Below are 15,476 nucleotides of genomic sequence, written 5' to 3'. Positions count from 1 at the left end.
TTAAATATTGAAGTACAACACTTAACTGAGATATATATATATGATATCGATCTGGTGTTGAATCAACTGACATGGTAAAATAACCAGAAGAATTTACTTCGTCAACAATGAACGCTTGAACCTCCTGAGCCATTATTACAATGAGCTCCTCACAGGTGGTTTTGGACAGATAAGAAGGATCTCCTTTCCAGAACTTCCATATTTCGAAATGTGCCCTGCTAAAAATGGATCAAACTGACTTATGAGCTCAAGCAGCCCTAAAAAAATTCCCATTCTGCAGCAAACCAAAATTTTCATCTGTTCCTTGAAAAGGTAGGCCATGTTCAGCTAGCATACGAATAACAGCTATTACACGCTCCAAGACATGTTCCCAGTAATTGCACTCTTCTTTCATTTGTTTTTCCAACTCTTGTCACAAGACCAAACCTTGTCTGTGAGTTAAGTATGTAGCATAGTCTTGGTGAGTAGTGCTTCTTTCCTGATGAGTAATTACACTAGTATTTTGCCAGTCACTGCGAAATACAGATATTAACCAGTCACTGCATACAGATATCAACAAAACATGAGGAACATTTAAGAGCAAAATGTTTACAAACAAAGTAGTAAACTGACCCTGTTGGTGGTGAATACAATAACCACTTTCTCTTGTATTGCTCACCATTGGCATTTATCCCAAAGAAATGTTTTTGTGAATAGTATCTTGTTTGTTTTCCACTTTTGAAAGTTCGGCAAGATTTCTCATGTGACCCATTGTGGTGTTGACAGTCACCGAGTCCACAAGCAATCCAATAAGCCACATCATCAGCAGAAAAATCTCGCCACAACACCTGGATCTTTTGCTTTATTTATTTCATCTTTTGCTTTATTTACTTCATCTTTTGCAGACTGAATCATTTCACTTTGGTCCCGTAGATTTTCATTTTGAGAAATCTTTTAAACTTCAGACAATCTTGTAGAGCAACTTGCCTCAACATTTATACTAAACTATCAAGAGAATTTATGGTAAAAGTGTGATCAGTAGTGAGACTCGTGCCGGTTGAGCCAGCCTGTGACACTTCACATTCAGTCAACTTAAAGATCATCATGATGTTCTGATCTTTAAGTTGACTGAGTGGTACTGATAGGTGTGCAGCTTTGTTCATCTTCAATCTTGTCATAGTCAGATACAGTACAAACAAGTAGCTTCTGATGGCAGAGATCTGTTTGGATTTGGACGATCAGTTTGCATAACTTTTGTGAAGAAATTAGTCAGCTTTCCAGTATTGAACACACATCATTTTGGGTCTGAAAATTACACAAGAATAAATGTTAAAAAATGCACATGAAACTCACGAAAGCTACTATTTTAAATTTGTAATAAATATACTAATTGAGAGTGGATTTTGTTTAACCTTCAGGATCATAACAAGAGTTTTTTTTTTTTTTTTTTTTTGTAAGAAAACTTTTTTTTTAAACAATGCGGAGAAAAGTCGAACATGGAAGGTAAGAACAAATAAAAAAAATCAATTAAAGTTGTGGCAGTGAAAGAGAAAGTTGGCATGATAGCTAGGGGAAAAACTGTGATGCCCCCTTTCCCTTGGTGCCTTAAGCATGTGCTTATTTTGCTTATTGATTAATCCAACCCTGCACTATCCTGGTGTAAGAATAATAGTCAATAAGCAACTGTATATTAAATTATAGTACTGTGTCGCCAATTAATAAATACAGCTAAGCTTATTACCTCCATATCTAACAATTTAAATGAACGAATGGAAGGGATATAACAAATAAAATTAAAAAGTTAACACATTATCACCCATTAAGAAGTGCACTTCTTATAAGGATTATCAACAAAAATCTTGGAGATAATTAGAATTTATCGAGAAAATAAAAATTAAAAAACACCATGTTGCTATGAAGTTTGTTTTTTAGTTTTTAATTTTTAATTTCTCACTGTGCTCAACTATAACACAGTGATTTTATTTGATATCCCTTGCAAGATGTGCACTTCATAATGAATGATGATGATGTCTTAATTTTTTAATTTTATTTATTATATATATCCTTTCCATTCTTTCATTTAAATCAGCAGGTACAGAGGTGAGTTATGTATAAAGATGTTTAACTGTATTTATTAATTATTGTTAATTTCAACCATAAGCTATCACCATGTGTTGTCTGTAGTATTGTATTTCCATAAATATGGTTTCCAAGGTAGGAGGAACAAAAAACAGTTCAAAAGTTAGATACGAAAATACTTAGGTGTTTGGAAGGTATATTAAAGAAAATGATAGAAAGCTAACTGAGTACAGCATTACTGATTACTTTTTAAAGATTGCCTCCTGATTGCTATCACAAAAATAAAAGCATTCATTTCCATCTTGACTGTGATTTATTCTGTTGTAGTACAAAAAAGAAAGCATTTGATTACTTGTGTAAGTAATCAAATGCTTCATTTTTGTGTAAATGAACTGTCTTCCTTGAAATTTTCTGAAAGTACTTGTGGATTTAGTGAGTTTTTGATTTTCTTCTCACTTATGTTTTCATCTAGATCACTTGGGCATAACATAATATCTGAAGTGGAAGAAGATGGATGGGAATTCTGCAAAGAGCTTTCAGAATTGTAAGGTTCTATATATAAGCTTAAACTTGATATTAATTCATAGTTTTGTTTATTAAATAAAAAAAAAAATTTCATTATCTGAGTCATATCAGTTAGGAATATCCATTCTAATATGTTTTTCATTTATAGGGACATGAGTCACAATCGACTGCAAGCAATCACTAAAGAAACACTGAAAAATCTTCACAAATTAAAATATTTATTTCTTAATTATAATTCAATATCTTATATTGAAGAAGGAGCCTTCCGTTCTTTGTCATCGTTACTAGTCCTGTAAGCATCTTGGGATTTATTTTATATATATTGAAATCATGAAAAATTCTGTACATTATACTTATTTTGTTAAATTTTTCTCTTGATTTTTTAAGGAGTCCTTATGTGCTGTAATGTAATAACTAGATCGTATGTATAGCTTAGCTTTTCTTTCTTTTTTTTTTACTGCTTATGGTATCAAAATTAGCTGAGCTGAAAAATAAGAATAAAAAAAAAAATCATTTTTTAAAATTTTATGAATAATTATAAAGGGCATAGTGATGATAGTCAGTTTATATGTATAATGGCATTTGTTAACAGTTCTCAAAATATTATCTTATTTGCAGGGGGGGGGGGGGAATATAATTGACTGTCTCTTTGGTTGTTGTTCACATTAAAAGGTGCATTTCTACTGATTTTTCAAGAGTATATTGTTGCGGTGTTTGGAGGAGTGGAGATTAGGAATCTAGTAAAACCCACAGTTTAAGCTGAAAGAATACAGACTGGCAAAATTTTTAAAGACGTATGCAAGTGGTACTTGATACATGGTAATAAGACTAATTGCCAGAAAGTATAGTTGACAGATGCATACTGTTGAAATGCTGTAGTGATTTTCTAATGTCAATTAGAAAAAGTTAAAAAAAAAAAAAAAAAAGGCCTGTGTACTGTGGTTAAAATAAATACAATTAAAAGCATACAGATATCAATAAAGCAATAGCAGTGGCATTCAAAAATTTCATATAGTTATCAGAAAGAAACTTCACAGTAATGGCTAAAAATCATGTAACAAGAAATTGGTAATAGGAAAGCAGTTCTTACTATATTTGGAATGATAGGCAGGAAAGTTACTAAATGTGTCATCACCACTAACAGTTTGTCAAGTTCTTGCTTGAATTTATTCAAACTAGCTAAAAAAACAAATAGAAGCTTGTTTTTAGTCCAACAATCAACTACCTGCTGGCCGAAAGAAATTTTCTGCACATATATCCTGCAACCATCCATCAGTTTGTATTTATGTCCCTTCATATCTGTAGTCTGAGCATGAAGAAGGATTATATAGGCATTGAATTTACTCAATCCATTCAAAACCATAAACAATTCAATCAGATCTCCTTGCAGGTGCCCAGTATCCAGACACTGTAGTTTGCAGATTTGTTCCCCTTACCAATCTTGTTTGCTCTTTTCTACACCCACTCCAACATATCCCAATCCTTCCTTAAAATGAAGTTTCCAGACCTGCTGCAGTTCTAAAGATGTGGCCTAACCATTGCCTTATACAATGTAATAATCACCTACATATCCCTGCTGGCAAAATTCCTGTATATCATTGACAAAACCCCATGGGCTCTCCTGAAAGGCCATCTGCACTGCTCAAAGAACTTCATATTTGACTGCACAATTACTCCCCCCCAGGTCTTTTTCATGCTACACTGCTGCATAACTAGTACATTAATATGGGATTACTGCTCCCAATATGAAGTACCTTGCATTTGTCAATATTAAACTCCAGCAGCACACCCTGATTACTGTGATTAACTACTCTGCCAACTTTCATAATATCTACAAACTTAGACATTTAGCCTGATATGGCTTCATCAATATCATTTATAAATATAGAACACAACAATGAGCCCAGCGCTAAGCCCCGGGAGACTACACTAATAATATTAGTCCAAGAAGAGCAGTGCCCAAGATAACTACTCTGTCTTCTTCCACTCAACGATCCCTTTGTCTATAGTAGCAACTTGCCCTTAATGAATACGGAGGATACAGAAAGGTCAGGGAATGACCACCACATATCCCCAGAGCAATATGGCCTTAGTTGCTAATTCTTCTAAAAACCAAATAACAAGCCCTTAATGCCACACTGCTCTAAATTGTATAGCAAGCTTTTATGTGGAACAATATCAAAAGCTTTCCTGAAATCCAAATACGTGATACCAAAATTATTATTTTTTTATCCACTTCATTTGTTACTTCATCATCAAATTGGTTAGATAAGATGGCTCCCTAACAAATCCATATGTTACTGAAGTATATATCTGTATTCTTGTCGAGATGATCCTGCATTGCATCTTTAACCAGTGACTCCATTATTCCAGGGAAGTTTGACTTTAGTTCCAGGGAAGGAACTAAAGTCAAACTAATAGGTCTGTAATTGCTCATGTCTCCCTTTCATCTGTTTTGTGAATTGGGAATACATTTGCACATCTCCAGTCCATAGAGACCTCCTCTAAATCTAGGAATGCTTTCATAATCATGACTATAGGTTTACTTACCTTTTTTGCTGCCTCCTTTAATATAACAGGATAGGTCCCATTCTTCCCAGTTGCATTTAACGTCTTTGCTGCTTTTCTTTTAATCCTTTGCCTGAGACATTTCATCTGCCTTAAATTGCCTAACTTCCTTTGTATCTTGATTGCAGACATATTTCTGTATCACCTGGTAATTGATATGCATCCCGTGCTTTTTTTTCCCTATGCCATGAGTCTCATCACTTCATCTAACATCGATTTAGGTCTATGCCTTGAACTGTATCTCTTAGTTGGTATAAAAAGCCTAGTAGCTTCTATGATAACATTTCTGAATGCTTCTTATTTAGAATTTGCTTTTGGTATGAGTTTAATATCCTGGTTATTTCCTACACCAGTACGTGTTTAATATACTGGTGTAGGAAATAATCATTCGATAAATCCATAATAATCTTGCTACTGTGTGAGTGATGAACCCATTAAGTCCAATCAGTATCTGGAAAGTTCTTGTCCACTGTTATAAGATATTCTTATATACTGGTCTACTCTGTATGTCTGTGTAGTTGTTTGTTATACTTATCACAGCCCAGTGGCTGGAATGAGTCTTATCCTCATTTCATTTTCCCTCTCCCAGTGCTTATGTCACACCAGACTGACTCAATGTTGCACTTGCCATCTGTGTCCTCTGGATATGCTGCCTTAGATTTTATGTGCTTCTTAACTAAGAGTATAAATTGCCCCTTCCTGTACTCATTTTATTCCCCATGTTTGAATTCTGAATCCCTTATATCTGACTAACACCATGTCTCTGATTTCGACACGTCTGCATTTAATGATTAGTACTTCAAATTCTTCAAATATATTTATTGTGCTTCTAGCATTAGTGTACATACAGTTATATCTGTAACTGTTTTTTAATCTTAGTAACCTTAACACAGTCTAGGTAATTGCCTGTTCCAGGAGGAGTCAGCGTCCTCATGGAACTCTGCAGAGATTTCAAGATCTGTTAGGGGTCTTGCTATCCAAGATACTTTGTTATTATAAAAGCAGTGCAAGGATCACTTTCACTTCTGTATGTGATCACTGTTAATCAATTAGTCGTATTTGTATTCCACTTTCTTTTTTTTAAATATAGACACAATATATTGACACATCATAGCCTTAGTTGCAGCCTGTCACCACCAAATACGGAGGATGCGGAAAGGTCAGGGAATGACCACCGCATATCCTGGAGCAATATGGCCTTAGTTGCTAATGTTCCTAAAAACCAAATAACAAACAAACAAACCTTAGTTACTTTGGCACTTCACACACACACACACACACACACACACACACACACACACACACACACACACACACACACACACACACACACACACACACACACACACACACACACACACACACACCTCTTCTACAAAGTTTATTAACATATTTAAATAAATTGGAATTGAATGTAACATTTTTGGTTTTTCTTCTATATAAAATAGAGAATAACTTTTGAATATGCTAATACAGTACACCAAACTGTGTGAGACTACCATATACTGGTAGCCTTACCACTATATGGTAGTCTCACACAGTTTCAATGGATTCTTTTCAGCCTTGTTTAGTAAGTTAATTTTATCAATGTAAATATTGAAATGAAAATGTTTTATTTGTCATATACAAGTGCTTCCCTCCTCACATAAGTAACTATAGTTGACCTTTGAATTTATTCAAACTGTCATCCTCAATGACTTGCTGGCTAAAAAAAAACTTCCTACAATTTAGTCTAAACATCTTCCCCTGTAATTTTAATTTATGCCCCCAAGTTCTGGAATTTTCTATAACAGTGAAAATTCTTTGGATATTGCACAACCTCTATTTTTTATGAATGAAAATGCAAATCTGTGTGCAAAAAAACTCCACATGATTCGACATTTATAAGATCCTTGAATGTTGCCCAGCTGAGGTAATGGACTTAATTATGTTGTATTTCTGTTACCATATTTTCTGTTATAAGAACTGAACATGTAATATCAATAGATTTCAAGCATACATTACCACTAGAGTTAAAAGCATTAATTCACATTGGAATAAAGGAGCTAAAGCACTGTTGATCAAAATAATGCAGATATGTTTAATGATTTCCCAAAACACTCTTTTAGCATTAGCATTAGTAGAGGCATATGATGCAAGAAAATAAGCTTATACAGCATCAGCCCCCCCCCCCCCAAACCCACTTAGTTTCCCCCACAAAGGAAATTGCTGAATTAGAGGTCTGCACAGGCCTGGGCTTGGCTCTCCGACTGGGTTTGTGCCTGGTAGCACAAATCATAATTGGACTCAGATTGGACCGAGTAGTACTGATAACATTTGGATTCAGGTACTGTTGGGTAATATTTGGGTCAAATTTTATGGAATGTTATAAGTATTTCAGGCTTCCTCGAGTGATGATTTATTCTGGGGGAAAAAAAAAAAAAAAGTTTTTGTATTAGCAGGTAGCTTGTGATGAAGGAAACATAGAGCATAAAGTTATTTTGCACTGTCTGTGTTGCAATTGAGGACAATGCATTGACTAGGAATACCCGATTGGTACTAGAGAAAGGGGAAGTCCTGTATTATAAGTAGATATTATATTATAAGCAGACTATTCAATCAAGCTAAATAAAATGTGTCGAAATGTGGAATTGTTTTTGTAATGAAATGCAATCAAGTCAAACTGTCTTGGCCATGAAATGAAAGTATTGTTTCTGTTATGATACTTTCATTTCGTGGCCAAGACAGTTTGACTATAAAGCCTTCCTTTCCCCTTAGGTGCATTACAGAAGTAGAGCTCTCATATGTACAGGCTGGGATGAACTGCTGTAGTTAGCATTACTTCCAACTATGGCAACAAATTTCAGACTGTAGGAAATTTGTAAAGACAGTTAATGACAAATGGCTAGAAATGCTTTAAGAAATTTGAGAACAAACTGCTGTTTGTTCCCAAACTTCAAAAGAAATACCACAAACTGATTTGCACAAGATTAGACCAATTTCAGTATGTTCATAATCTACTACTGTTATACATGCAGCAGTTCAGTCTGATTTTTCTCTGAAATGTGGATGAAGAAATGTTTCTCTTTTGTACAAATAACGTTTTGTATATTTTAATGTTATAAAATTTGATTTTGTGACATTTTATGGGGAAAACGTAGACTTTTAATAGTATTTGGCAACACTAATTTCTGGATCACTTATATTGTCTGATTTTGCATTCAGGAATGTTGTAACTGAGCACGTGAACAATATTTACGAATAGGATTTGTATTTTTAGTTGTGTGTTTTTAAATATGCAAAAGAATGCTTACCCCTCAAACTGAGTTTTGATAAAATCAAAGGAAAATTAAAATGTGATGAATATATTTTGATAGAAAAAACATGCTAAAAGTGAAGTATGGAAATTGTTTCACGAAATAAAAGTTGCAGCTACTGAAGAGAAAATTTGTGCTGTTTGGTGCATGAAATGCCACTCTCATTTAAGTTACTCTGCCGAAAAATGGGAATTTTACATTTAAGTCGTCATTCTGGTAAAATCACTGCTGGGGAAAGTAGTACAGAGAGACACTTACATCCACCTTCTTTACATGTACCACAGAAAGTGAAGGATAAAGTGACTAAAACTTGTGTTTCATAGTGTGTTTCACTATGTTGCAAAGACATTAGACCCTTTGACATTGCAACTGGTTTGGCTTCCTAGAGTACTCCCAGTTTTTAATAAAAGTAGGGTCACTGCATGGAAATCTGAATGTTAGAGATTTGTTACCAAATCCTAATACAATTTCCTGTAGTGCAAAAGGAAGCTGAAAATTTGCACAAACACTAAACCCCAGTATTCAGTCATTAATTGAACTGTGTCAATGTAGTGCATTTGCTGACATGTGGGCAGATGACTATAAGCATATTCTATATAACATTAACATTGCACTATATTGATGATAATTGGAAGCTGTGGAATAAGTTACTGTTCACTTGTGAATTTCTTGACGATCATAAAACTGCCACTAATATCAGAAAAGAGTTGAGTCATAGGCTTGCAAAATTAGGTCTTCAGCCAGGCATTCTCTCCAAGTTAATTTTTGTAATAGATCAAGGAGCTAATATTGTATGCACCCTTCACAAGTGAAGGGTGCATCAGACTAAACTGAAGTTTGCATGTGATCAATAACATACAGGCAGTTCTTGCTTTACGAGTTTTCGGGTTTACGAGTTTTTCCCCCAAGAAACATATCAACAAAATCGAAAATATGAACATTAATTGCAAAAAATGAATGTTAAACATTCATAAATATTGCATTCCAAACCAAGTGCATAGCTATACAATACAGTGTACCCCACTTTATGATATTAATCAGTTCCAGAGACACCATCGTATCGTTAAAATATCATAATGGGAACCCAATAACACATTGTTTTTTGGTAATTCGTTTCAAGATTTCAGAAGTTAAAATTTTTGCTATATAACTAAGCTATTTATCTCTTTAAATATCATTTTTGAGGTCACGAATGTGACCTTAAGGCCATATAAAAGGTCATGATTTGTAAATTGTATTAGTTACCAATTCAAATCATTAAAATGCACTACACTTTCATCGTTATCAGTATGTTCCTTTATAAGAATCAATTTTGAACGCCTGTTTGATGTTTTTCTAAAGTACATTTCTGGCAGTCACGACCATAAAACAATTTGCACTTTCCGGTTTATTGGGCTTTTCTTTTCTGTTACTGCAAGCAGTTATAAATGGGTAGTAAACTCCATGTTATTGCATTTGCGAAAATACTGATTGTGTGGAATTGTGTGGTTTTTTTACGTTATTATGGTGAAATGCCCCTTTACTGAAATCTTCAGTCATATAAAAAACATAAATAAATTTTTAGAATCTTCTCTTCATTCCTTTTTTTTTTAAGCTTCGTAAACTTGTTACTCCACACGAATCATGTTAGTTGCAATTTGTGTGTGCCGCTAAAAAATGCTTATTCATGTAATCGTGAAATTTATAATTAAAAGAGAAGATTACCTTGGAAACAAACGCCTCTTGAAACATTTCTGAAGAAGACGACTCCTTGTGCAACAAACCAATGAGTGCCGAGCCAATAATCAGTGATCAATGAGTGTGCATTTAGTCGATAATGATGGTGAAGAATAAACATTCTTTAACATTTGTAAGTCGTAAATAATTTCTCTATTATTATAATTTGGTTTGATTTTACAGGCTTCATTTCTTTCGATAAATCAATCATTGTTTAAACATAAACTAATTAGCTAACTAATTTCATTGTTGAGAACATAACCCCTATTTTTAACCTTATGTCTATGGGAAATAAATTCCCGCTTTACGAGCGCGCTAGGAACAAATTAACTCATAAAGTCGAGGAACTACCTGTACTAAGAAAACCTTCAGAAGGGAATTCTTGGAAACAAACTTGCCTCTTGTTAACTTATTAAAACTCGAGGTTAAAGATGTTGTTACATACAGTCCGTCCTCGTATTTACACTAGTTTTTACACTACTCGTGTTTACACTACAGAATTCGATCATACACGATTTATAAATAGGGGAACCGATATCTTATATAACACGAACTGAATTCGCTTATGCACAATCCACCTTTGTGTTTACAAGAAATGGCAGTCGAACGCAGAATCACCCCAACTAAACGCAACACGCTGGAATGAAAAGAAGATTCTGAAAATGTATTTATGTTTTTATATCAGTGAAGGGGAAACACATTTCACCATAATAACGTAAAATTCCAGCTATCGGTATTATCGCAAATGCAATTAGATCAAGTTTACTACCAGTTTATAACAGATTCCACTAGCAGAAACGCAACTGGAAATTGTTTTTATTGTTTTATGGCAGTAACCCCCAGAAATGTGCTTTAGTAAAATGTGAGGTGTTAATAGTGCATCTCTGCCTTTAGGGTTTTTTTTTTTTTTTCAGTTGCTACATGTGCGCAGCTTTGTTTATGTGTATCAAGCATGCCTCCTCGTTTTGTAATTGTGCTTTATTCCCTAAAAATGAGTAAAATACTTAAAATGTGTAAAAAGGAAGCATCCTGGTGAAGACACTGCAGATTCAGAGAGAAAAAGAAAAGCAATATCGATAAGGAAGCGTCCTGGTGAAGACACTGCAGATTCAGAGAGAAAAAGAAAAACAATATCGATAAACAGAGGCGGACACAAAAAATTCTTACCCAGGAAAATTTATAGTGGCCTCATACTATCGTTTATGGCCAAAATCACACCGGCCTCCGGCCCACCCCGGTAAGGCTTATGGCCAGTGCACCTCTGTCGATAGAGAAAAAATATGAAATTGTGAAATGCTTTGAGCGAAATGAAAGACCATGTGATATTGCACGTGCTACAGACCTAAATGAAGCAATGCCAAGAATTACAAAGAATGCAGAGAAAATAAAAACAACTTTCATAGCAGGAACAATTCAAAGTGTAATTAAAATCCATTAGACACAAAGAATTGGAAGAGATGGAACGGCTGTCATCTGTTTGGATAGAAAACCAAACAAAAAAGTTTGCTTACGATAGAAGCAAAAGCATTAGCAATATTTTATTACGTAATAAAATACATAAATATTTATTTATTGTGGTTGGTAATGTTTTGGTTACAAATGTGTGTTAATCTTGGGTGGTCGGCACCTAACCCTATTTTTCCCATAGGGCCTGTTGTTTATATTGCACGAGGGTTTCTAGGAACACAACTATCGTGCTATACGAGAACTGACAGTATTTCAAACTGTCTGGTCTTGTACATCACCTGAAAACCACCGTTCATCGAGGTTGTGAGTCACGTCGGTATAGTAGAATAAACATGTATAAATCATTTGATGCTAATTATCAAGATATTGAAAACATTCTAATGGAATGTGCTGATAAGAAGGCAGAATGCCTCACATTCAACATGAGACCCTACAGATGCTGGTGAACTGCCTTACACCATTCAAAGAAACTTCACTGCAACTTGAAGCAGATATGTATACAATACTTCTGCTTGTTCTGACAATAACATTTAATTTACTAAATCATTTGAATGTGTTGGTTTCAGGCACTCACGAACTGGCTGAATTTAAAAATTGTGCTTGTGTGATTCTGACTGAAAAATTCAAAACACATAAATTGCACAGTCACTTTGTTCTTGTGGCCAAATTTCCACTATTTAAGAATACTTTCAAGCGAAGAACAAGAAGAAACAAAGATTGATGTGCTTAATTTAATAGAAAAATTTAAATGTGACTAAGAATTCTGAATCGCTGTGGTTACATCGAGAAATCTTTGCAATGAAAGTGTGAGCAACAGTGACCAACATACTATATAAAAAAAAAGCCGAAAATTTTGGATTTCAGCATGCTTGAAGATGTAACTGAAGGGTCAAAATGTGAAGAAGATGAAATTGAGAAATATATGAATATTGACATAGATCATGTTTGAACTTCATGACTTACTTGATTGGTGGAGAAAACATGGACAGGAATTCAAGTTTCTATCGAGAATTGCCAAACATATACTTTGCATACCTGCCACCAGCACAAGCAGTGAAAGAAATTTTAGTGCAGCCAGGCTCACTGTGCAGGAGTATCGAACCTCTTTAAGCATTGAAAGTGTTGATTACATTTTGGAACAATATGGAACAAAATGCATGGATGTTCAGCTTGAAAATATGTCGAATGTGGTGAATTGAGAATTTATTTAACCCTTCATTGATTCACCTTGAAATGTTTGCACTCCATGTTTATTTTTAAATAGTTTTTTTCTGCTCTGAAATACTCTCATTTAAAAGCGTTGAAGAATATCTGTATGTGATTTTGATAGTCTATTTGTTAACAGTAAGCTTTGTACATACCTAATCATTAATCCACTTGGAATGAAAAATACAGAGTGATGTGAAAACTGGTGTTGCAACCCCAACACCACAGTTTTCACATCATTGAACTATTTTTTATCACTCTACTTCGGTCACATGCAATTTAGTAAGTTAACATATATATTATAATTTTTGATTGGTTTGTGTGGTTCCCCAGTTGAGATGCTTTTCCTTCAGTCTGTATTGGATGAATATTTGTCTATTTTCATTGCACATACGAATAGCCTGCATTTCATAAGTGAATGTTAAATTCTCTTTATTTTTCTAACGACTATTATGAAATTAAATATAGGTTAGTGTGTTCTTTTGTAATCATCAGTATATCTCCATGTTTCATTCCTGCATTTATTTACAGCCACAGCACAATGTTCAGAATGGCATTTTTAATTCCACAATATGGTCAGGGATACACCATAATGTGTTATGAATATGCAAAATTTACAGCACCTTATAAGTGTAGAAACATCAGACAAGCTGATGCAGAGGCTTCGTGGTATGTAGAATAATTCTACAAAATTCCGTAAATTGATGTATACCATATTTGATATAAGGCAATGCTGCCATGCAATTAGCATCTGCTGAACCATTAGCATAAAAGTGGAGTGAGTCAAAATTGTTTTTATTTTTACATAGGGGTCCTTAAAGGATGCAAAAAAAAAGGGAGAGTAGGAATTGTTAATTACTTCTAAGGACAAATATCAGGGGGAGTTATAAATAACTTGATTAATCACACAATACAGCTGTAATATAGGAAAAAATCCTAACAAAATTGGTGGTTTGTATAGAAAGGTACACTATTCAAAAGCCAAGTTAAGAGTTCTGAATGGGCTCAGCAGACCTGGTACTCATGTTTCCACCCAACTCAGCCAAGGGCTGAGTACAGATCAGGTAGGAACAGTAGCCTTCAGGTTCGGGACAGGCTGGGTAAAATTCAAAAATTTCGGCCTGTGCAGTCCTCTACACTGAATTACCCCTCATCCACCTCAGAGCTTTCACATGCCAGTATTTAACCACATTTTGCCACGCTTAATTCCTGAATTTATTTATTGTGTTTTAATTTATATGTGAAGAGTAAAAATTTTATTAACAGGCCAGTTGTGCATAATTAAGTGGCATGCATCAAACAGTTTTGCATTTCATGTGTTAAATGATAAGTACTTTTCAAAGAGAAAAATTATCATTTCCTTATAAATTTTTGTTCAAAATACATAGTTTGTTATTGAATTTATTTCTTAAGTACTCTGAATTTCAATTTACTTCTAGTGAGCTCAACAATAATGAAATTTCATGGAGTGTAGAAGACACAAATGGTGCATTTTATGGTATGGAAAAGCTAAAACTCCTTGGTCTGTCACATAATCATATTAAATCAATAGTGAAAAAGGCATTTGTAGGATTGCCACGCCTGACTACTTTAGATCTTACTTACAATCCTATCACTTCAATTCAGGAGAATGCATTTAATGGGCTAAAACGTCTTCATGATTTGTAAGTAAATATTGCTTAATATTCACAATGACTGACTGACTGAGAGAGAGAGAGAGAGAGAGAGAGAGAGAGAGAGAGAGAGAGAGAGAGAGAGAGAGAGAGAGGTGTGAGGAGAGTTTTTTTTAAATAATCTCAAAATATACTTAATGTATATTTAGTATATTAAGTTAAATGGGCAGAGATTTGTAATTCTTAGTGAATTCAAATGTAAACAATAAATAGTATTTACTTATTTTAATTTATAAGTTTATGTTGTGCAGATTGAATTATCTGAAGTACTATAGGCAGTTTTTCTCAGTATAGCCAGACTTGCACCTGATATATACAGGTATCAATTTTAATTTAATATCAGTGAAAACTTCAAGACTTTTTCAAATAATGAGGTAGAGGGTATTTACCAAGTGGCAGAAGGAATAAATGGTTGTGCATTGTAAAATCCTCTCATTATACTGAATAATTTTTTTTAGTGTTAATATTATAGCATCAGCCAGCAAAAAAAAAATCTTCCCACATTACCTTCCATTTGTTCTAATAGTTTCTCTTTTTCCTTCAATTTATTCAGCGTATACACTTCCACAGTACCAGATGGAAGATTGTTCCAGCAATCAACTATCCACTTCCCAAAGGCAAATTTCTACACATTTACCCTGCAGCCATCCTTCCTCAATTTAATTTATGTCCCCTCACATTTGTAGTCTGAGCAAGAGGAAGGATGTCATCTGCATTGAGCTTACTAAAGCCATTCAAAGCCTTAAACACTTCAGTAAGATATCCTCACAGGTGACTAATGCAAAATATTGCTGTGGACTAATGAGCTTTTAAGGCTCAATCAGTCAGGAAAAAAAAAAATAGATAAGAGGAAAAGTCCAGTTGAACTTCGAGGTACTTTCCAAGACATTTATCATCAAAGACATGAGGGCATTCATTCCATTAAGAAGGTACTATATGAGAAGAAAGCGAATTTTATTAGCACAAT

At 34.2% G+C, this 15,476-nt stretch overlaps 1 protein-coding gene across 1 annotated transcript in view; it reads left to right on the top strand.

The window, feature by feature from the left end:
* Positions 1-15,476, top strand: part of LOC150086860 (uncharacterized) — a 414,998-nt gene that overhangs the window by 301,782 nt on the left and 97,740 nt on the right. The window contains exons 9-11 of the mRNA XM_090372302.1: positions 2,531-2,602; positions 2,732-2,875; positions 14,276-14,500. Coding sequence (XP_090228428.1) covers positions 2,531-2,602; positions 2,732-2,875; positions 14,276-14,500 — 441 coding nt within the window. The remainder of the gene's footprint in view (positions 1-2,530; positions 2,603-2,731; positions 2,876-14,275; positions 14,501-15,476) is intronic.

The sequence above is a fragment of the Mastigoproctus giganteus genome, chromosome 4 (genome assembly GCF_048544385.1).
Source record: "Mastigoproctus giganteus isolate SK-2022 chromosome 4, ASM4854438v1, whole genome shotgun sequence".
In the NCBI taxonomy this organism is placed as follows: domain Eukaryota; kingdom Metazoa; phylum Arthropoda; class Arachnida; order Uropygi; family Thelyphonidae; genus Mastigoproctus; species Mastigoproctus giganteus.
Note: the sequence above shows the minus strand (reverse complement) of the source record. Positions and strands in the feature narration are given on the sequence as shown.